This window comes from Drosophila willistoni, chromosome 3R (assembly GCF_018902025.1).
Source record: "Drosophila willistoni isolate 14030-0811.24 chromosome 3R, UCI_dwil_1.1, whole genome shotgun sequence".
Taxonomy (NCBI): Eukaryota; Metazoa; Arthropoda; class Insecta; order Diptera; family Drosophilidae; genus Drosophila; species Drosophila willistoni.
In genome coordinates this window covers 6,053,300-6,074,144 of record NC_061086.1, presented here as the reverse complement: position 1 = coordinate 6,074,144, position 20,845 = coordinate 6,053,300, and the positions used below count along the sequence as shown (strand labels likewise).

At 36.7% G+C, this 20,845-nt stretch overlaps 7 protein-coding genes across 10 annotated transcripts; 2 read left to right on the top strand and 5 right to left on the bottom strand.

Moving 5' to 3' along the window:
- Window positions 1-1,718: 1,718 nt before the first annotated feature.
- On the bottom strand, window positions 1,719-4,001 carry LOC6651451 (synaptic vesicle glycoprotein 2B). Of its 4 annotated transcripts, none has more exons than XM_002072983.3 (9): window positions 3,524-3,998; window positions 3,274-3,452; window positions 3,030-3,211; window positions 2,761-2,960; window positions 2,532-2,688; window positions 2,354-2,468; window positions 2,127-2,286; window positions 1,923-2,050; window positions 1,719-1,858 (listed from the first exon to the last, which is right to left on the bottom strand). In XM_002072983.3, the coding sequence occupies exons 1-9, from the start codon at window positions 3,895-3,897 to the stop codon at window positions 1,803-1,805; spliced, it is 1,551 nt and encodes a 516-aa protein (XP_002073019.1). In that variant the 5' UTR covers window positions 3,898-3,998; the 3' UTR covers window positions 1,719-1,802. The 4 variants fall into 4 exon arrangements, with proteins under 4 accessions (XP_002073019.1, XP_023036173.1, XP_046866169.1 ...); XM_023180405.2 differs by having other exon boundaries at window positions 3,520-3,587; XM_047010213.1 differs by lacking the exons at window positions 1,719-1,858; window positions 1,923-2,050; window positions 2,127-2,286 and having other exon boundaries at window positions 2,371-2,468; window positions 2,528-2,688; window positions 3,524-4,000.
- Window positions 3,932-6,276, bottom strand: LOC6651450 (synaptic vesicle glycoprotein 2C). Its single transcript, XM_002072982.3, has 9 exons — window positions 6,221-6,276; window positions 5,678-6,101; window positions 5,441-5,622; window positions 5,207-5,388; window positions 4,766-5,155; window positions 4,591-4,708; window positions 4,368-4,527; window positions 4,168-4,295; window positions 3,932-4,100 (listed from the first exon to the last, which is right to left on the bottom strand). The coding sequence occupies exons 1-9, from the start codon at window positions 6,264-6,266 to the stop codon at window positions 4,045-4,047; spliced, it is 1,686 nt and encodes a 561-aa protein (XP_002073018.1). The 5' UTR covers window positions 6,267-6,276; the 3' UTR covers window positions 3,932-4,044.
- Window positions 6,277-6,844: 568 nt separating this feature from the next.
- Window positions 6,845-9,031, bottom strand: LOC6651449 (synaptic vesicle glycoprotein 2C). Its single transcript, XM_023180655.2, has 9 exons — window positions 8,975-9,031; window positions 8,499-8,910; window positions 8,262-8,443; window positions 8,025-8,206; window positions 7,576-7,953; window positions 7,395-7,512; window positions 7,171-7,330; window positions 6,981-7,108; window positions 6,845-6,914 (listed from the first exon to the last, which is right to left on the bottom strand). The coding sequence occupies exons 1-9, from the start codon at window positions 9,018-9,020 to the stop codon at window positions 6,859-6,861; spliced, it is 1,662 nt and encodes a 553-aa protein (XP_023036423.1). The 5' UTR covers window positions 9,021-9,031; the 3' UTR covers window positions 6,845-6,858.
- A 1,056-nt stretch (window positions 9,032-10,087) lies between these two features.
- Window positions 10,088-13,086, bottom strand: LOC6651448 (synaptic vesicle glycoprotein 2B). Its single transcript, XM_002072980.4, has 9 exons — window positions 13,006-13,086; window positions 11,927-12,368; window positions 11,678-11,859; window positions 11,434-11,615; window positions 10,950-11,354; window positions 10,762-10,879; window positions 10,538-10,697; window positions 10,342-10,469; window positions 10,088-10,281 (listed from the first exon to the last, which is right to left on the bottom strand). Exons 1-9 carry the CDS (start codon window positions 13,049-13,051, stop codon window positions 10,226-10,228), a joined length of 1,719 nt encoding a protein of 572 aa, XP_002073016.1. The 5' UTR covers window positions 13,052-13,086; the 3' UTR covers window positions 10,088-10,225.
- A 657-nt stretch (window positions 13,087-13,743) lies between these two features.
- LOC6651447 (mediator of RNA polymerase II transcription subunit 7) lies at window positions 13,744-14,755 on the bottom strand. Its single transcript, XM_002072979.4, has 2 exons — window positions 14,276-14,755; window positions 13,744-14,213 (listed from the first exon to the last, which is right to left on the bottom strand). Exons 1-2 carry the CDS (start codon window positions 14,603-14,605, stop codon window positions 13,884-13,886), a joined length of 660 nt encoding a protein of 219 aa, XP_002073015.1. The 5' UTR covers window positions 14,606-14,755; the 3' UTR covers window positions 13,744-13,883.
- LOC124460035 lies at window positions 14,178-16,422 on the top strand. Its single transcript, XM_047010204.1, has 2 exons — window positions 14,178-14,234; window positions 14,856-16,422. The coding sequence occupies exon 2, from the start codon at window positions 15,889-15,891 to the stop codon at window positions 16,393-16,395; it is 507 nt and encodes a 168-aa protein (XP_046866160.1). The 5' UTR covers window positions 14,178-14,234; window positions 14,856-15,888; the 3' UTR covers window positions 16,396-16,422.
- Window positions 16,423-17,321: 899 nt separating this feature from the next.
- Window positions 17,322-19,039, top strand: LOC6650966. Its single transcript, XM_002072977.4, has 2 exons — window positions 17,322-17,756; window positions 17,822-19,039. Exons 1-2 carry the CDS (start codon window positions 17,364-17,366, stop codon window positions 18,401-18,403), a joined length of 975 nt encoding a protein of 324 aa, XP_002073013.3. The 5' UTR covers window positions 17,322-17,363; the 3' UTR covers window positions 18,404-19,039.
- Window positions 19,040-20,845: the final 1,806 nt, after the last annotated feature.

The following is a 20,845-nucleotide window of genomic DNA, read 5'->3' as shown; positions in this document are numbered from 1 at the left end:
TGTAGATAAGTGCTCCGAAGGTGAAAATATTCGATTTAAAGGTGGACCTCATTTGTACATTGGCAGCAATAATTTGTTGATTGATATTTCCAACTCTTGCCTTTCTCCTTACTCGATAGCTTGGTTATTTATTAGAATAATATATAAACATATTGTTAGTCTACTACCACTGTTTTTTGAAATATATAAATTTATTGTTGGCTAGGGTACTATTTATTGTAATATGAAAAAATATTGTTAGCCAGGCTAACTAGAACTAGTTCAGATACAAAAGAGTTTAGATACTTTGATATATATAGACTACAAAACTGTTAGTAGAGCAGGTGCATTTTCATGAATTATGAGTGCAACCTTACAATATTGACAATAAGGAATGGAAATTTTCACCCATGCTTAATTGTATAATTGCTTATAACGGTAAGGAAGCGAAAGCTTCATCAGCACACAAAATATACTCAGATCACTTTAATGGAATTACAATGTTTATTTTATCTGCAAGTGATTACTAAGCTGCTTACCTTTTAACAGTAGTAATCAGATAAGTAATTGATTACTATGTTGCTTACTTTTTAAAGGAAGTACGTAAGTAACTAATTACATTTTAGTTTAGGCTAGTTAGCCTACCCTTGTACATTGTGAAAAATTAGGCGCTAATTAGTTTTATAAACATAAAAAAGGCAAATTTAAGTTATATTTTCTATTCTATCAAAAATTTTAATCCAAAATTTAAAAGCTTAACAGTTGAAACAAACTACAATACATAATGATTTCTAGCTTTTGGTTGCATTTCGTTTATAATGATTGTTTCGTTTATAACATTTGTTTGTGGATTGATTTAAAAATATTTATGTATGTACTTATAAAAATTCAAGTACGAAATACGTGGAAATTTTGCTTTCGGTTTACAGGGTTTTTCGATTTTCCGTAATGGCTCTGGTCCCGACCGTCCCGGATATTCGGAGTCCAACTGTAGCAGATTGCTTTTCATATATTTTGTACTTGTACATTTTGCCTTCTATGAGTTTCCGTATTCTATACTAAATACAAATCAGAGGGCCGGGGCTAACTTCGACCGGTTTGATCAAAGTCACTGTTTTCCACCGGTCGTTCCTATATGATACAGTTACCCGATATTTATCAAATTCGGCACAGTCATTAAGGGATATATTAAACTATTTATTTAATTTGAAAGCAATCGCGTCAAAAGTAACGAAGTTATTGACAAAAGTCACTGTTTTCGACCGATCGTTCCTACGGGAGCTATATGATATAGGCACCCGATCTTGATCAAATTTGGCATAGTCGTTTATATGTGTAATAAACTATTAAAAATGTTAAATTTCACAATAGTTTAAAAAATAACACAGTTATTGAGAAAAGTCACTGTTCGTGACTTTGCCGTCTCGTCATGCTGATCAAGAATATATATACATGGTCGGAGATGCTTCCTTCTATGCGTTGCACACTTCTGACCAAAATTAATATACCCTTTTTGCAAGGTTATAAATATTGTTAATATAAAAAATAAATGTATGGTATTCGCCGGGACTATTTAAATATACATATTTTTTTAACACGGGCAAGGCGTATGAAAGAGATGACTATATGTGCTGCAAAGCTATACTAATCAGAGCAGGCCACGCAAATCAACACAGAGTTGCTCTCGATAATCGAATTTGTATTGTGCCGCCAAATTTGAATGAAAATTAAATAAAAAATTGATTAATATGAGGATTTGAGATTTATATTACAACAAAGAATATAAACAGATGATTTTTTTTAATCCTAAATTTATTTGAAATCTAATTTAGTGATTGCTGCACGTCCACCTTTAAAAACAGGGAAATTGTGAATGCAACTGAAATAACGGTAGAAAGAAAATGTTTAAAAGAAACGTTGCCTTATGTATCGCATCATCTTACTTGTCATTAAAGTACACAGCCATAGAAATGGAGCAATGCAACTGATTTGCATAAATATAGGCAGTAAAACATTGCCAACAACGGATCCCAGGCGTCCGAATGTCATGATCAACAACAGTACCATAGTTCTAAAAAAAGAGAAATTGAAATTGATAATCAAAAGATAATTGAAATTTAAAATCAAATCGATAATTAACTCATTACCTCATTAATGTGGGAAATATCACAACGGACATGCTGATAATTGTCGTAGCACAAACACCCATCATAGTCAGGTAAATCGAGGATAATATCAGAGTCGTTAGCGTGGTCTTTGAGAAGTACAGACCACCAACCAAGAATGTTGATAGAAAAAGAAATACCTCTGTCAGAATTCGAATTTGAACAATTTTTAAATAGGTCTCGATTTAAAGGTTTATGCCTAAGCTTACTCAATATGTGGTTGGCCACTATTGCTATTCGCAAAAAGGGGAAAATCAAGATAAAACCAGCCAATCCCACTGCAGCAACAACAATATTATCTATATACATATCCGGATCCTGATGCTATACATATGTGGATCATTATTTTAGATTCATAATTCTAAATCAAATTTAGCTCCTACCTACTATATCGCATTCCTCCTCCATCGACTTCGTGTCAATTGGCCTGCCATGCGTATTATGATCCATAACTGCACACATACTGGTATCATTCATTCCTCTGATCCGAAATGTATGCATGGTGGCAAAAATTTGAGGCAGCCACAGTCGAACCGAATTCACACTGCGGATCGGTTATAAAGATTTCCATGATCAAATTTAATTTAAATGGTATAAGGAGTAAGATTATGCTCACCACATAATCTGACAAAAGTGAAGACAGTACACCTGAATTGATAAGCCCAAGAATGGACTAGAGCACATTGGTCTTAGCTGCATGAGTCCATCACAAAACTTTTTCTTTGCCAACTTATATCGTTCCTGTCTCGATCTTCTTGGATTTGGATTATTTATAACATCTGAGCGATCTGGTGTGGCATCGGTCAGCTTCTTCACCTTCAGAAACAAAATAATTTAACTTTTTTATTTAAATTATCAATTACTTAAAAAGAACAGTTGTCTCACCGGATAGCTATCACGACTTTTGCGGTTATTGAGCGCATAAATACGCTGTAAGGATATCAGAGCTTTGTTATAGTTACCTTGGGACATCAAAAATTTGGGACTTTCGGGAAGAAACATATGCAAAAAGCCACTCAAAAGGCTAGGCAATGAAGTGATAGCAATAAATATTTGCCAGGTATGAACTGTATGTAAAAAATTAAGAACTCATTAAATGCATTTAATTCGTTAATCGAATTTTGCGTACACTGCAACTGGCCTACATTAAAAAATATATGCACCGGCAGGAGACAATATGCCATTAGGGGTAAGATCATGGCTCCCACAGAGACACTGAGACCAACAAATAGCATTACGTACGCTCTATGTTTTTTACCATGAAACTCAGCAAGATAACTGACCACCACAGCAAATGGTCCACAAATTCTAAACTCAACATAATCAAACCGTTAATTATATGTATAAAGCATTCAATAATGAAGTCTATATATACCCACATCAGACCATCGATAAATTTAAACACCATTAGCTGCAAAAAGTCCTGACTAAAGGCGGCACAAAGAACAAAGAAACCATCAAGCCAACCGCCACAAATCAATACCACACGACGACCCATCGTATCAGCAATGAAGCCCCATGGTATGGCCGAGAAAATCATGCCAGCATAGGTAGCTGCATTCAGCATTCCTCTATCCAATAAAGACAATTTCAGATCACACTCCGCTGAGGGCATGACATAAGACAGTGTGGCCGCAGAAAATACCATCGCCGTTAGGCAGGGCACAGATGAGATCAGGATGAACACATTGAAGAGTCCAAAACCGCATTCTGCGATGGCTGTTTCAAAATCGGCCGCCTCCACCTCAGCCATAAACAAATAAAATGATCCAAAAAACTTTTCAATATTAGATTAAACATTCAATTTTGTTGTCAAATTCGATAAGTTCTATGTTTTCTGTACAACAAACAATTCGATGAAAATTTAAATTATTATAGAAACTAAAATGAAACTAAATATCTATGAGAACTTGACATTTGCTGGATTGGGTAGATATATAGATAATAAGCCGGAAACTGCAACAATATGATGTAAATTAATTATCAAATTTTTATTTTCTATAACCAAATTGACCAAACTTACCCAACAGAACTGAAGAAACCATTATAAAGGGCGGCATACAGCCAGTTGTCATTAATACCGGAAATAGTAAATTGCCACAAACCGAACCAAGACGACCCCACATCATGGCTATGGCTACAACCAGAGAACTAAAAACAAAACAAGTAATTATTTAGTTTAGTTTCGAAATCGTCAGTGGAGCATTTGAGCAATGAACTAACCGTAATTGAGTGGGAAATAAGGCAACCACAGCTCCCAAAAGGGATGAAAATGAAATGATAGTTATAGTTTGGAATGTTGCTGATATAATCAGAGTCATCTGGCTGTTGATGGAGAAATACAAAGCAAAACCCAATAAACCAGATGCAAAAAGTCCATAGGCTGCAAAATACAAAGAATTATTGATCAAATAAAACACTCTTAACCATGGTTCATATTACTTACTCAGCAAACGATTAGCTCCCAAAGCTCGGACTATAAAGCCAGCAAACAAATAACCCACAAATCCAGAAGACGAAACTATAATGTTGTTCATATACATAGCCATGGATATGGGCAAGGGCTAAAATATATATCAACACATGAAATCTATTCTCTCTCAATGACTACTCAGGCTTACCTCAGTACATGAATTAAGTATACTCGTTGATGATTCATCTTGCTTTTGAACACTGTACTCCAATATGGAGCACATGCTGGCCGATGATACCTCTGCATCGTCCTCATACAAGGTTTCATATTCCGCAATTGAGGCAAAAAGTTGAGGTAGCCACAACCGAATTGTATTCATGCCGAGAAATATGCAAAATTGCATGGTATAACAGTGTATGGACAGACCTAGAAGAGGCTTCAGGAACATGGGTTTCATTTGCCTGCAGCCTGCCGTTAAGCTCTGCAAACAAGAACGTTTTTCAGGCTCTGTCTTCTGTTCGTTGTCCTTATCAATGGTAAAGATGGCCTCGTCCTTTTGGGCTTCGCGAACAGGAATTTCTTGTACAAGAGTTTTGATCTGCAAGAGCATGGTGTAAAAATATTTTCTTAAAGTTTTATCCTTACTCACCGGATAGGTTTCTTTAGATTTTCGCGTATTCCAGACATAAATTAATTGAAAAGTTTTCAATGCTTCCTCATTACGTCCATGAGCCATGAGATATCGTGGACTCTCTGGCATTATTATAAAAATCAAGCCACTAAACAAACTTGGCAGTCCGCAGATGAATAAATAAATTTGCCAACTATGAACTAAAAAAATATTTAAAATTTTGTTAAGATGATTCAAAGCTTTTAAACTTACTGTTCAGATAGCCAAATAACCGGAAATCCCAATCCCTGGGAAAAACTCCCCATGCAAGCAAAGGTAAGACCAACATTGATAAGGATGTTATCATGCCAACCACCATGAGGACACTGGATCGATGCTTGGGTCCATGCATCTCAGTCAAGTAGGTGAACAGCACAGCAGCTGGACCATTTATACTGAAAGAGAACACTAAAATTATTGTTTAATTGGAAATAAATTTGAAATACTTACACAAGGCCTCCAAGAAATTTGAAAAGGACTAGCATCCAAAAGTTTTGACTCAACGCACTACCGAAAACACAAATCATATCAATCCAATAGCCATAAAGTAATACCCTACGACGTCCCTTGGTATCGGCTAAATAGCCCCAAGCTATGGCCGAGAATATCATTCCCCCATAGCCCACAGCGTTAAGGACACCCTTATCATTGAGGCTCAACTGAAGATCACATTCGGCAACGGGTAAAATATACGACACGGAACTGGATTCAAAATTACTGGCAAATGTGGCTAATATAGCCACAAGAAATAACATGAAATTGAAGAGGCCAAAACCAGCTGCCTGGATGGCCTGATCAAAGTCGGCGGGTGAATCTTTAGAAGTCATTTCTTCTGTACTTGGCTTATGATTAGTGTTAGTCGTCATTGTCTGGTCTATATAAAAAAGAGTTAAAAAGTTGTTGAATTAATTTGAAATGTTAAATTTAATGACTATGTAATTTATGAATTAATTTGTTAAGTTGAATTAAAAGGACAAATCCTTTTTTACTTACCTTTCTCCATATTACCATTGATACTTTCAATATTGTTCACTAACATATTTGTTTCCACTTTTGTTTTCACTTTTCAAAACTTTTGATTATTGAACTTATCCTTTGTATTCCGAGCACTTGCAAAGTTGACTTGACAATGATCGTGGCCAGTGATCTACACGGGCTTTTATGTGAACAAACTTTCAGAGGATTCTGCTGTTATCTCTGCTCTCTGAGGGGAGACACTTGCATTATCTTTAACACCTGTTGCCGATCTTTTGATAAAGACAATAAGGTAGCAAAGTGATCATAACTTTAGTGGGAGGGCTTTACGTTTTTTCTCTTTTCTCGGTGAGTCAACTTTTATGTTGATTTATTTAATTTGTGTGTTTTATCTTTAAGGCTTGAATGATGAAAAGCAAAGAAGCCGACTACAAATTCGTCAAATTTTTTCTGAATTTATTTATCACAATTAAATTAACAACAGCAAGATAGAAAATGTATTATATGCCAAGATATATCTAAAAATTTGTACCCCTTAAAGGTATTCAGACTTGCTGTATCCCAAGTGTAATACATTTGTATACACAATGACGATAATCTTAATAAGTACTTGGTTTTTATAGCAGTTATATAAGTAATTGCGTTAGTAGTTATCTCTAGGAAGACGTAACTTTTGATGGATTTGGTACAAATATTGAGAGCGCGCCAGCCACTACAACGAAAGGGTGCAAATTTTTTCAATTATCAAAATAAATTATTAAAGCAAAAAAAAACCTACATATAAGAGCAGCAGAGACCATTAAAAATGGGGGCATGCAGCCGATTTGTACAAATATCGGGAATAATAAGTTTCCTGTAAGGGCACCCAAGCGACCGCACATCATGCAGGCAGCTACGACAACAGATCTAACAAAATATTTAAATATATATGTAAATTTAAATGTAAACAAAAATAGTTTAAAACTCACCGCAGTTGGGTGGGAAAAAGGGTCACTACAGCACTCATTAGCGATGAGACTGAAACAACTGTGACGGTTTGAAATAACGAGGAAACAACTAAAGTCATTAGACTATTCACAGAGAAGTATAGAGTGAAACCCAGTAGACCAGACAAAAAGAGGCCATAGGCTATAAGAAAATATATACAACTTTATAAATGAAAACATATCAATATATACTTTAATAAGCTTACTTAACAAACGTTTGGCGCCCAAAACTCTCACAATGCCGCCCGCAAAGAAATATCCAAAGAATCCAGTTGCTGATACAATAATATTATTCATATACATATCTATGGATATGTTTATAGGCTGCAATGACAGTGATTAAGCAAAACGATAAGATCTTGTGTTATCTTAACACGTTTATCTCACCTCAGAACATATATTCTCATGATTCGTCAAAGTTTCAGCAGTCTTATTAACGCTATACTCCAAAATGGTGCACATGGTTGAGGAAACATCATCCTCGCCAAAATGAAGAGCTTCATATTCCGCGGTGGAGGCAAATAATTGTGGCAGCCACAGGCGAATTGTATTCATTCCCAGAAATATACATAGTTGCATGGTATAACAACGCAAGGACATCAGAAGCAAGGGCTTGTGGAATAAAGGTTTCATTTGTTGTAGACCCTCTAAAAATGAACGAGATTTGGGTTTGGCATGCTTTGCTTCGGTATTGGGCTCTACAGTAAAGATGGCTTCATCTTTATTGGATTTACGATCGGGTAGCTCTTGTATAAGTGATTTGATCTAAAGAAATTAAAAAAAAAAAATTATCTTAAATCCCATTTAAAAACTAAATTTTCAAAGTTCTTACTCACCGGATAGGTATCTTTCGGTTTACGCGTATTGAAATAATATATTGTACGAAATGATTTTAATGCTTCTTCATTGCGTCCCTGACCCATAAGAAATCGAGGACTCTCGGGTAGAATGAAGAGTATTAGTCCGCTCAAAAGACTTGGTAGACCACAAACAAACAAATAGATTTGCCAAGTGTTTACTGAAATGGGACTATTATCCTTTTCCTTATTAAGGATATTTTTTTCAAAACTTACTCTGGAGACTGTCAAATAATCGAAATTGCCAATCCTGCGGAAATATGGCCCAGGCAAACAAAGGCAGAGCTAGCATAGCAGTTGACGTTATCATTCCGACTATCATTATAATAATGCCTGAATGCTTTGGTCCATGCATCTCCACTAAATATGTGAAAAGCACCGCAGCTGGTCCATTTACACTGATGGATTTGAAAATTTTCACTTTCTGGTCAGTTTTTGTTGAACTGTACTTACATTAATCCTCCCAAAAACTTGAATGTTATTAGCATTATGAAGTTCTGACTCAAAGCACTGCCAAATACGCAGGCAGCATCAGCCAAATAGCCATAGAGCAGAATATTGCGACGACCTCTTGTGTCAGCCAGATAGCCCCAAAATATAGCCGATATCATCATGCCAGCATAGCCGACGGCATTCAACACGCCCTTGTCATTCAGTGTCAACTGAAGATCACATTCAGCGATGGGCAATATGTATGACATGGTGCTGGACTCAAATATACTAGCGAATTGCCCCACAATGGCTAGGAATAATAGGATGACATTGTAGAGTCCTAGCCCTGAGGCTTCTATGGCCTTGTTAAAGTCAGCTGGAGAATTCTCATCACTATAAGTTTCTTCACTTTTCCCACCATCACTTTTGATTTCTGTGAATTCATTGTTTTTTTTTTTTGGTTCAACAGAGTTTATTTCTTTTAGCTTATCATTTACCTTTTGTCTTATCGCTTTCCGAATTAGCACTGTAGTTTTCAGACATTATTCATTAAAATCTAAACCTTTGAGATGCGTTTACTCTGACTAATTGAGAGAAAATGAGATTTTCAAAACAAAACACATTTGTTTTTATCCAAATTTGTGCAAAACTGAAGACTCATTGAAATAAAGATTGTATTATCTTAAAACAGATTTAAGAAAAAACTTGCTTTTATTATTAGCTTGTATAAAACAGTTTACATTCATTTTATAATATAATAACCATAAAATTGATAGTATTTAGTATATACATAAAAATCGTCACAAAATGGTAGTAGAATTCTGTGTGAAGAGTGAAAGGTGGAGGAAAGGGCCCCAAGAAAAGTACGAAAAATTTGTTTATAAATTAAAAAATATATAGCACCCAAACGTCATTTATTAAAGTCCTTATTTTAAAAAAGATACATATATCCTTCTTCAGTCTTTCAACGATTTCAGTCAAAATTTCGTAAAAGGTGTTCCAACACAAAAGCTCACTAAATCTTACCATTCAACACCAATGAGGGGCAGAGGGTCTAACTAATGTATAAGGAGAGCACATTTTAAACAAAACTAGTAGATATAAATTTTTTGGTTTTATCTATCTACATATGTTTATCCATCTATCTATCTATATATGAAAAACAAAGAGGACAAAATTTTAATGTCTTTGCTTTTGTTAAATATTTATTATATATGTATATATCTCAGGGGGACGTTTCATAATTATATGATCAGAATTTTATGCATTGAAATTGATATGCATAAGTTGCGGAAAAATGAAGAAAATTTATATTATGTTTGATTTTGTGTTTGATCCAAAAAATTCTCTAATTATCCAAACCGAAAATATCATATCAATTCAAAAATTCCAATAGATACTCTTTTTTCTTCGGAAAACCCTTGTAAACCTTTATTTTCACTCAAAGTTAACTTTTGGTAAATGTTTCAGTATAAAGTTTTTTATATTTGTCTGACTTTAAATCTGTATTTTAAGGCCAATTCTGGAAGAATATAAAAAACCAATTTTCGTTTAATAAATGACTTAAAAAAGAATTTGGCCCACAGAAATTTATTTATACTATGTAAGTATTTAATATTAAATATTTGTAATTTTTATTTTATAAATAACACTTATACAATAATCTACCAATAATAAGTAAGTACAAAATGCGAAATGAAATGTAAAAGCTCAAATTAAATAGCATTCAAATGGTCTTCATAGTTAGTTCATGAAAATGTTGCCTTTGCAGGATTGGGAAGGAATATTGAGAGCACCCCTGAAACTGCAAATAGAAAGAATGTTTTTAGTAATCAAAGGAAACCGTTTTGATCTAAAAACTTACAGAGGAGCACCGAGGAAACCATTATAAATGGAGGTAAGCAGCCAATTTGTATGAAAACGGGGAAAAGCAAATTGCCTGACAATGCACCAAAACGGCCACACATCATGGCTATGGCAACGACAACCGTTCTAAAAAAGGGAACAAGAACAAATTTATTATAGAAAAAATAAGGATACAGGGAAATCGTATAACCTACCGCAATTGTGTGGGAAACAATGCGACCACAGCACCCAAAAGCGACGAGACTGCTATGCCAGTTATAGTCAGGAATGTGGCTGATACAATTAGAGTCATCAGACTGCTGACGGAAAAGTGTAGCGTAATGCCAAGTGTGCCAGATAAAAAGAGTCCATAAACTAAAAATAAAGGAGTCAAGTGTTAACTGAATATAAGATGTATAAAGAACAAATTTAGACTTACTCATCAAACGCTTGGGTCCCAAGGCTCTCATAATGGCACCAGCAAAGAAATATCCCACAAAACCAGTTGCCGAGACAATAATATTATTCGTGTACATGTCCATTGAAATGTGTAGCGGCTTTATAGTGGAGTTAAATTCAATTGTTACCTTAATTTCAGAAAATTTTGAATAATTTTTTCTAACTTACCTCAGAGCATTTGGTCTCATAATTAGTTGTAGTCTCGGCTGTTCGATTCACACTGAACTCCAGCACTTTGCACATGCTGGCCGATACATCTTGGCCAGCATATAGAGCCTCGTACTCGGCCATGGAGGCAAACAGTTGAGGTAACCACAGGCGTATGGTGTTCATGCCCAGAAAGATGCAAAATTGCATGGTATAACAACGCAGGGACATCAGGAGCAAAGGCTTATGAAACAATGGCTTCATCTGTTGCAGGCCAGCCCGAAGGCTTTCCAGTAATGTTCGAGACTGTTTCTTTGAAGTCTGAGTTTCTGTTGTATCTGGAAGCTCAGTCTTCTCCTCAATCGTGTAGATGACTTCATCCTTGTTGGCTTTCCTATTTGGCACTTCTTGAATAAGAGTTTTGATCTTGAAAAAGAAGTCAAATATAGATAAGAAGGCCTGTTATAGACAATGATTAGTTTAACTGGCATTTGGCTCTACTTACTGGATAGGACTCCTTGGGCTTACGAGTGTTGTAATGGTAAATGGTTTGGAAAGCCTTTAAGGCCTCCTCATTACGTCCCTGTGCCATGAGAAATCTTGGACTCTCTGGCATTATGATAAAAAGCAGACCACTGATAAGACTTGGCAAGCCGCAGATTAACAAATAAATTTGCCAACTGTGAACTAAAAACAAAAACTCACTAAAATCCGTTTTTTTTTTAAGCTTATAAAGTAGTATTACTTACTGTCTAGATAGCCAAATATTTGGAAATCCCAATCCCGGGGAAAAACAGCCCATGCAAGCAGAGGTAAGGCAACTGTTGCTACAGAAGTAACCATGCCAACAACCATAAGGACACTGGATCTATGTTTGGGTCCATGCATCTCAGTCAAGTAGGTGAACAGCACAGCAGCTGGCCCATTGACCCTTTATAAATTAATTAAAGCATAAACACCACATCTCTCAAAAAGATACAAAACATTGTTTTACTTACACCAAACCCCCCAGAAATTTAAACACCACCAACATCCAGAAATTCTGACTCAAGGCACTGCCAAGCACACAAATTGCATCTATCAGATAACCAGAGTAAAGAATCTTTTGACGTCCCTTTGTATCGGCCAGATAACCCCAAGCTATGGCTGACACAATCATGCCGGCATAGCCCGTTGCATTCAATATTCCTTTATCCGTGAGCGTCAAATGGAGATCACATTCGGCAACCGGCAGTATATATGACATGACACTAGACTCAAAAATGGCTGCACACTGAGCGGGAATGGCCACCAACAGTAGAATCAGGTTAAAGCACCCAAAGCCAGCTGCTTCAATTGCCTTATCAAAGTCAGCGGGAGCATTTTCACTGGGCGTCTCCGTGGGCGTGGCTGAAGGAACCGTAGTACTATTCGAAATGTCATCTGTCTCGTTCTCAGAGTCTAGTTAAATCATTAGAGAAAAGATTGTCAAGTTAGGCGGATGAGAGATCTTCTTATAAACTTAACTTTACAATGGACAAATATTTGCTGACTAGTTTTATCTCTTTATACCCAAACGGAGACAGAAGAAAGCACCTCGAAATTATTCCACCAACATAATCTTCTTCTACACCTTTATCATAAAACCTAACGTCAGAACAACATTTAAGCAAGATCGGGTGACGAATTCATTAAGCTCCTATTAGAATACTATACTTTACAAATATCTGATGTGATTTGATTTAATGATAATCATATAAGTATATCATAAATATATCGAAAGCTTTGGGATGTGTTTAGTCCGGCTTAAGTTTGTTTGGGCTCTTTACTTCACTTTCCCTACCTCTAGGTAGGGTCGCAAATACTTGAAGGGTATACAAAATTCGGCATGGATTTCTGTTTTTTACTTTAGATTAGAGTTCAGATTATCACACACATCTGTAACACTTGCACTCTATTAAAAAAATTTTAATTATGAGTCTTTTATAAAATTTTAAATAGTATTCATTTATTTATCAATTTTAAACAAAATTATACGCTTAAATTTTGGATAATTTTTTAAAATTGAATCCTTGGCACAGAGTTTTTTATTTTTTACCTTTTATATTTGCACTATCCACTTTTTCTACATGCTTTGCCGACATTATTGCAGCGATTGCAAAGATATCACTTTATATATTTATATATATTCTTTCAATTGGCTTGCACTTGAGAATTAATTTGTTCAATTAAAATATGGAAAATTCTTAATTGAAAAGGGACACCAAATAAACAAAGAAATTAATAGTTTATATCACAGATCCGTGGGTACGTTTATCATTGTCAACTCGTCCACTTACTTTGAGTGGTTAGTGAGAAATGATCTCAATATGTGAATGGTAGAAGCTTTTATCAGTAGTGAGAGATGCCTGGATGAATGATTCTTATCAGTGCCATGATGCTTATATAAATTTTTTACGACTTAATCGTTTGCATAAGGCTTACACTATTTCTTTGGAGTGAACAACTGTTTACTTATTTTATTTTTTTTGCTTCCATCATAGAATTGGCCTGGAAACTGAAGAAATCTTAAGAATATAAATGGACATCTATTCATAATGACATCCTCTAATCATCAGTTTTAGAATTAATTTATGGCTTTAAACATCTACGTCACGTTGTGAAATGTTTGTTATCTCCACCCACACGTCAAAAGAAGCTGATGATGAACCCGTAATCTCGTAATTTCATACATCTTGAACATGCTTGATTTAATCTCTTCACCATGACTATACAGAAATTTCGAATTAGTTCCTAAATGAGTGACGAGCGTGTTTTCCAACGTGGACATTACTCATTGGTGTGCCAAAATCAAAGTTTATTTCTTATTTCGTAAAGCAAACATAAACTAAGTACTTAAAAGCTATATAGACAATATTTGCTGTCATAGGTGAGAATAATAATATGTACATTTGCAGTCTCCTTGGTGTTGTTGCATTATTCAATGCTATCGACCAATTTGCACATCATACGATCATGCTGATAGCTAGGATCATTTTTTGCTGCACTCGACTCCAATGGATCGATTTCCATTTTAATTTTAGCTCCACCATTCTCACTATCATCGCCTAGAACAGGTAAACCAGCGAAGACATTATTCACTATATCCCGAACACGTTCCAGATGTTTTTGAAATCGTGTAGCTGTCTCTACACGTTGGCGCTTTTGCATTTCCATCATGACACGCAAAGTTTCACGGGCCTGATGCGGACGAAACTCATTGAGCAAATGATGCATGTTGACAAACAGCAAACTCAAGTCGTCAATCTACCAATAAAAAACGAAATTGTTAGTATCATTTCAAACTAGAATTGTTTACAGACTCTTACCTTCTCTGTCCGTCTTGGACTGTCCGGGTTTAGTATGAGAAAATCTATGAGGTCGAGGAAATTTACCAGCAGCGAATGATTTAATTTCTTTAATTCCTTGCGACGATCAAAGTGTATGGGTATCAATCGTTTGATATTCTGTGACTCCAAGGAGCGAATCATCTCATCGTTATTATATTGGATCCCAAACATACTGTAGACTTCATGTTGTGACGGGGGCGGCGGTGGACGTGGGGCTCGATTGCGACGGATATTTTCTTCTGTATAATTGCTGATATACCGCTCTGGCGGCATTGGCAAACTGGACACTTGGGTCTCCGGATTCGACATAATCGTTCGTTAATTGTGTTTCTCAGTTTCTAAATACACCTAACACACAATATAATAATCTTTTATTTATAATCCAGTTTGTTTCCAGTGCACAATTTCTCCGCAATTTCTTTCTCGCCCTCGCCGTAAATTCTTGCAACATTACTCGCGAACTCGAACATTTTGCAACGAGCCACATGGAACCAAATCGAACTCGTAGCGAAAACACAAGGCCGACTAACTTATACTCTTCACATACTTTTTGTTTCAGGTATTGATGCAAAATTGGCAATGGTGAAGTTTAGACCGTGAGTGAGTGAGGCGCCAACGCAACATCCTTGAGGGATTTATAATATGGATAAGTATCCAGGATTGCGATTGCCAGTCTTGATTCTGTGAAATGGTTGGAAATAAGAGAAATATTAGAAATTATTTACATTTTTATAATGGAATTCATTCCATTCTTACCTGGAATGGACCAATAGAGGATCCTTTTTGTAGAGCCTCAATTCGCCATGCATATGGGAATTAGATTAATACAAATCCTCAATATGATTGTAAGTTGCTTCGGTGACGTTCAGATACTCGTCCAAATTGACTGGCACCACGGGCACACTAGGTAACAACGAGAGAACGTAGGCCATAGCCGAATTATCTTGATTGGAGCTCAAATAGACTTCACCAAACAAAGGCACACATCTCGAGACACCACGGTGCACCGTTAAGAAGGCATCACAGAATTGATATTGTTGTTCAGACAAATTCCTTGGACGCCAACATAACTGCCCTCAACTAGATCCCAAGCGCACGTATAGCTCTTGATCTTGAGCCAAGTTGTGGGCGCTCGTCGTCAGTCACACCAATGCGCCGGAAGAACGCAGCCTTCTGAGCTTCGGGTGTGCGCCAAGTTAACCCTTTTTTCCTGATGTAGGCATGTCTCTGGCCTTCGCTCAGTGTTTGGACCCGGAATGACATGAGCCCGGAATCAGGGACAGGCGACACCCGGCGTGGCGGTGCCCAATCTGGAGACAATGGTGCCCAATCTGGAGACGGGGCCCGCGGAGGAGACGGGGCTCGCGGAGGAGACGAAGCCCCTGGGGCAGATGCCGCCTCGAAAAGGCGTTTAGCCGTGCCCTGGTGGCGACTGGCTATGTGCCGCTTTAAGTTGGACTTCTTGGCTGTATTATAGCCGCATACATTACATTCAGGCATTTTCAAAGTAAAATTTGTAATAAAAAAGACTTGCAATTACAAATAAATCCTTTACAATAAAAAAGCTCGCGGGCTTAGAGCTGGAGATCTTAATGCAAGTGCCCATACCCTTGAGGCGAAACATAGTGGCCATAGTGTCTGACAGGTTCCGGATGAACATTCGTGCCCTGACTATATTGGAGGACATATGTCCTTACGTGCCACCTCCACACGTATTCGATGTGACACATTTGTTAAATTACTTCATAAAGGAATCCGATATCTCCTGTGAAAACAATGTTCTTTTGCTGGTGGACACGGTATTCAAAAGACAGGAATACCGAAATCAGCTTAACGAAATACAGCAAAGATGCAAATCCATTAATTACGACACGCTGGCTCTCTTCTGGGCCTTCATAAGCAGTATTAAGGAGACTCTAAAGAACATTTTCCAAGTCATTGATAAGGATGAGTTCGTTTTGACAAAACTTAACAGCGACCGGATGGAGCAAAAGGGGAAGTCGTTTGTGAGTCATATGCCGGTCATGCCCCTAAAGATGTGTGCCGAGGGTGGTGGATTGCTGAGTTTTATGGTTTATGACGCAGCAAGTGATCTTTAAATAAAATTAAAAATTATGTACCCATGATGCAATTCTGTTTTAACTTAAGAGGGTGGGTTTTTGTCCATTTCATCCAGATTGGGATCCCCTATTGATTTGGATTTAAAAGTTAGCGGGATTTATAGCCTGAAAGTAGCTATTTCCGGGCAAAGTGTGGCCGAATATGGCATTGCCAGATGCAAATTGCAAACAAAGAATTGTGGCGGGAAATCGGGATATGTATAATTGCAAATGAGGTAATTTTAAATAATTGCAACGCATTTTCTGGGAAATCCTCACGTGATGGGTGATGTGCAATATATTTGTGTAAGCAGGAAGATGAATATTTTTGATAATAATTAGGCATCTTAAAGATTTTCGGATTCTGCCATATTTTATGACATCTTGGAATCTCTCATAAACATTTTGTAAATATAGAATGAATTGAAAGTATTTAAAGTTGTTTTTTAATTGTAATGTATTTAATTGTTGAATTGCACCACAAAAAGTGAATACCCTACGAATACCCTTTCCGAACCACACCGAACCGAGCGAAAAAAAGCATCGAACTTCGAACCGATGAGGCGAACCGCAACAGATGAGGCGAACCGCAACAGATGAGGCGAACTCCAACCGATGAGCCAAACCGATGAGGCGAACCGCAACCGATGAGGCGAACCGCAACAGATGAGCCCAACTCCAACATTACTCACGAACTCGAACATGTTCGCGCGCTTACTCAAATGTTCGAGCGGTTTACTCACGCGTTTTAAATCGCGTGAGTAAACGCTAGCGTTTTTAGAAAAACAAAACAAACTTTTTAGTGTGACCAGTTTTTGGAATATACAAAATCTCGAAAATATTAATCGATTAACCAGTATTCAAAGGTAGGTCATCTCTAACAGCTGGCGTTGCCATATTTCGTCCGTTTGGGGTAAAATAATGGTAAAATAAAAATTAACGCTATCGCCGAAATAAACATATTCAAGATGATGAAACGAAAAACAAGCGAGATTTGGTGCTTTTTTAGGGCAATAGATGACACATATGCCCTTTGCAACATCTGCAAAGCCAAGCTATCGTACAAGACGACAACAACAAACTTGAGCAAACATATGAACAGAATGCATCCCAATGTGTCTCTGTCCCGGGACCAAAAGTACAGGATACAGCCCAGATCAGGCATAATTGATCGCAATCGAGGGAAGCCGCGTAATCCTACACAGGAGATGGTGCTCCTGGAATTCATTAAGAAGCATCCAAATCTGCTGCAAAATCCCTGCTGGGAGAATCGTAACATAGTTGAGTCGCTATGGGCACAGCTCACATCCGAGCTGAATTGTAATGGGCCACCACAAAAGGATGTCGCTACGTGGAAAAAGGTTAGCTACATTACATTCACTTCATAATTCGTTTTTATTATCTTATCTGTCTGATTTTCATGTAGGCGTTAAAAGACTGGAAACGGTTCATACTTAAGAAAGTGGAAAAAAACGAAATGCACAATATTCCATTTGAAACCAGCCTAAGTTCGGCTGAAGTAACAATAGCCAAGATTTGTCGCTTAAACGAGGATGATGTCAGTGACATGATCATAAATGCTTCGGATGAAGATGATATGCAAGAAGTGAAACACTCGTCATATGATGTAGAGGATGTTGTCCCAGAAGAAGATCAGGATCACAGTGCAATGCAGGTTCCTCCTGGTTTCGATTACTATCCAGAGGAGACGAAAACAACCATTGACATTGATCCACTTTACCTGCAAAATGCAAAAATGCTAAGGCAATCAAACGCCATGCAATACGCAACAGCAACCACATTCGATACAACCGACACTCAAGTTGAAATAGTCCATGATGAGGGTAATAGTACCCAAAGCGCTATAAAGGAATTTTGCACTCTTTATAAGCAAAAGCTAGTCGAGGACAAGAGACACCATTTGGCCCTGGAGCAGCTAATGGCGGAAAAAAATGCCTTGAAACGAAAGCTCCTAGAAATTGAACAGCGTAAACTATCATTAAAATAGCAAGTATACAATAAATGTATAGAAATAATTTTTTGTATTTTTTTGGAAGTTCGTCGAAACCTAATTTTATAAATATAAAAACCAGACAAACCTTATAAAAAAAAATACAATTCCTTTTTTGAAAACTTCTGTTGTTATCTTAAGATACATTTTAGATTTTTTCCATTTTAAATATATGTAACTACAAATATTGAGAGCCTATTTATAATGATATAAAGATTGTCCAGATGTATATATCTTAAAGTAATATTAGACAGACAGCATATAATAGAAAATCGACTTAATGAAATAAATTTAAACATTTCATGAATTGAGTTTGATTAAAAAATGGCATATCATTTAGTCTTTACTCTTGAAAACCTTAAGTTGATAATTGTAGAGTATTCATTGATAATTAAATTATTCCTGTACCATGAAAGTTTATCTTGAGTAAAAAATCCATACTGAATCATAGAATAGCTTTCACAGGATTGATGTGAAAGAGCTTATGTTGGAATAGCTTTTTATAAAGTATGTATTTTAAATAGTGATCTGAATAATTGCACTTTTTTGTTAGAATTGTGTGAACAACAAATTAGGCTTGATCTAATCTGATTAAATAAAATAAATTGCCAATTTTACTGTTCTAGAAAACTACATTAATTTAGTTTTAAAAAAATTTTGGCGAAATTTGTCTTTGGTTATTAGTTGTGGAACATTTTAAAGGAATTGGGCGCCAAAGTGTGTAACAAGTGGCGGAAATTGTTGCAAATTTGAGAATCAATGACGCCAGCCACGACGCGACGGCCAACCAAGACGACAACTTGTCGGCACCACGACTCAGACCCAATGCCTGGCGACGGGTTCGCCATTCATGAGACATGGTCTAAACCAGACCAGACAGTATCGCCGGGACCCAGGATACGACGACAGATGCGGAACACGCAGAAACTTTGATTTGCAAGCAGACAGGCGCAGTGTGCGCGCCATTGGGCGCCATTATTGTCACCATTGTCGCGACGAATGCCGCTGTTTCTGTTTCAGAATTAGATGTGAAAATAGTTGTGGCGCGCCAAGCCAGTTTGTTTTTGTTGAGACCACTACCACAATATGAAGGACAGCAGCGATGATTTCAAAGTGCTAAAATGGGGTGAGGGTGGTGGCGAGGGGCGACGGGCGACGGACTGTGTTATATTTTTTCTACTTACTTTCATACATATGTTCATAAAGATACTTTTGCATATACATATACCACTTTCAGGAGCGGTTTAAGGTTCATAAGTGGTATATGGCGCCCTTTAAAGAAGATATTATTCTTTTCTTATGTGGTCAGTAGTATCTTAGATACTCTTTTGAGTATATTTTTTAACAGAAAGTAGTTGCAACGAAAGAAAAGCAAATACAGTGAGAACTTTTCTATAATAAAGTGGGAAAACTTTGTTTATTTATATAAAAAAATAATTTTTTTTTATCATTTACCTGGATGAATCTTCATTAGATAGCGAATATTTACTTTTTTAATTTTTAATTTAGAGCCTACTTCTAATATCTGAATCAATACGTACCACAACATCTTAAAATAAGAGTTTGAAATCAATTCATTACAGGTAAGGGAAAGTTAAATATATTATGGGAAAGATGACTGCACTATACTATTCAACATAGAAAAGGTATATTTTATAAAAACTTAAAGTTCTTGGCCCCACAAACCCCAACTAGTTTCTTATTTTGCCCCTGTTTAAGAGATTACAATTATGAAAAGATTTTTGAATTCAATAAAAAGTAACGCATTTGGCGCTTGTTTTAATGCATCGTCAGATAAGTAAGAAATTTGATAATTGTTAAGCAAATTGCTTAAATGGCAATGAGCATTATGATAATAAATTTAAGTCACAGGCAATAGAAATAAATCTAATTCGTCAATGAGCAATCATACATACATAAATGAACAAAGATGCCCTTACCCCCATCCACAATTCCTTTCTAAGGGTAGTTTGAATTTGACTTCGGGCCGCCAGTCGCCGTAACCGTGGCTAGCCAACCCGGCAGCCAATATTCGAAGCTGAAATTGCGCAGGATAGATTTAAGCTTGTTAGACAACAACTGGGACTAGACGCCAAGTGTAGTGTCGCCAAGAATAGTGTCGCTTTTTTCCTTTTTTTTTAATATGTTTTTTATTTCCATTCAGTTGCTTTCTTTGTTTGTGGTCTGCCCTAATAATGCTGGCTAATACAAATTGTCCTGTGTGTGATGCCACTTTAATGAGGATAATCTAAACAGGTTTGGACCAGATCATTACATTGAATATTAATACGATTGACAACAAATTGGGTAAACGTATGAGTATCAAACGGGAGTTAAGACGCGACGACAGGACGGCGATTGGCGTCGGCGTCCAAGACCGGCGGCGACGGCGCCTTGTCCAAAATGAGTCTGTTTTGTTCTATTCTGTTTCTGCTCTGC